The 1,250-nt window shown below is 52.0% G+C and overlaps 1 protein-coding gene across 1 annotated transcript; it reads left to right on the top strand.

Moving 5' to 3' along the window:
- Window positions 1-29: 29 nt before the first annotated feature.
- On the top strand, window positions 30-669 carry LOC104983385 (E3 ubiquitin-protein ligase UBR4-like; the record flags this gene model as incomplete). The annotated part of the gene is made up of 2 exons (XM_010832842.1): window positions 30-211; window positions 468-669. Coding segments are annotated over exons 1-2 (322 nt in total), but the record flags the coding sequence as incomplete, so codon positions are not given.
- Between the last annotated feature and the right edge of the window lie 581 nt (window positions 670-1,250).

Below are 1,250 nucleotides of genomic sequence, written 5' to 3' on the forward strand. Positions count from 1 at the left end.
GTGAGTGACACCCTGCCCGGCCACTTCTGTCGTCCGCAGTCCCAACGGTGGTAGCAAGGCGCCTCCCGCTCTGTGTCAGTGGTCTGAGGTGATGAACCACCCTGGCCTGGTGTGCTGTGTCCAGCAGACTACAGGCGTGCCCCTGGTGGTGATGGTGAAACCAGACACTTTTCTCATCCAGGAGATTAAGACTCTTCCTGCCAAAGCAAAGGTGAGTGCCTTGTTCCCCCATCGCTTGAGTAGACCGTGACCCTGCCCTGTTTTGTATTTGTATATCCCGTCCTTTCCCCAGCTCTCCTGACATGAGACCTATAGAAGAATCTGCTCCTAGACGCCTATTCTTTGCCAGTCTTTTGCACTCCCCCCGTTGACCGTGAAGCCAGTGGCTTCTCTGCCTCGTCTGTGTAGGTCTTGGGAACTTTGTTCCGTAGGTGTGGGAACTAACACGGCCTGTCCCCGCCTCCTAGATCCAGGACATGGTGGCCATCAGGCACACGGCCTGCAACGAGCAGCAGCGGACGACGATGATCCTGCTGTGTGAGGACGGCAGCCTGCGCATCTACATGGCCAACGTGGAGAACACCTCCTACTGGCTGCAGCCCTCCCTGCAGCCCAGCAGCATCATCAGCATCATGAAGCCTGTCCACAAGCACAAGACAGCCACCATCAGTAAGGCCCCACTGCTATTGTCACCCTGCTTATTTAACTTATATGCAGAGTACATCATGAGAAATGCTGGGCTGGAAGAAACACAAGCTGGAATCAAGATTTCTGGGAGAAATATCAATAACCTCAGATATGCAGATGACAACACCCTTATGGCAGAAAGTGAAGAGGAACTAAAAAGCCTCTTGATGAAAGTGAAAGAGGAGAGTGAAAAAGTTGGCTTGAAGCTCAATATTCAGAAAACGAAGATTATGGCATCTGGTCCCATCACTTCATGGGAAATAGATGGGGAAACAGTGGAGACAGTAACAGACTTTATTTTGGGGGGCTCCAAAATCACTGCAGACTGTGATTGCAGCCATGAAATTAAAAGACACTTACTCCTTGGAAGGAAAGACCCTGATGCTGGGAGGGATTGGGGGCAGGAGGAGAAGGGGATGACAGAGGATGGGATGGCTGGACGGCATCACTGACTCAATGTACATGAGGTTGAGTGAACTCTGGGAGTTGGTGATGAACAGGGAGGCCTGGTGTCCTGTGATTCGTGGGGTTGCAAAGAGTCGGACACGACTGAGCAACTGAAC

Source organism: Bison bison, unplaced genomic scaffold (genome assembly GCF_000754665.1).
Source record: "Bison bison bison isolate TAMUID 2011002044 unplaced genomic scaffold, Bison_UMD1.0 scf7180017862344, whole genome shotgun sequence".
Lineage (NCBI taxonomy): Eukaryota > Metazoa > Chordata > Mammalia > Artiodactyla > Bovidae > Bison > Bison bison.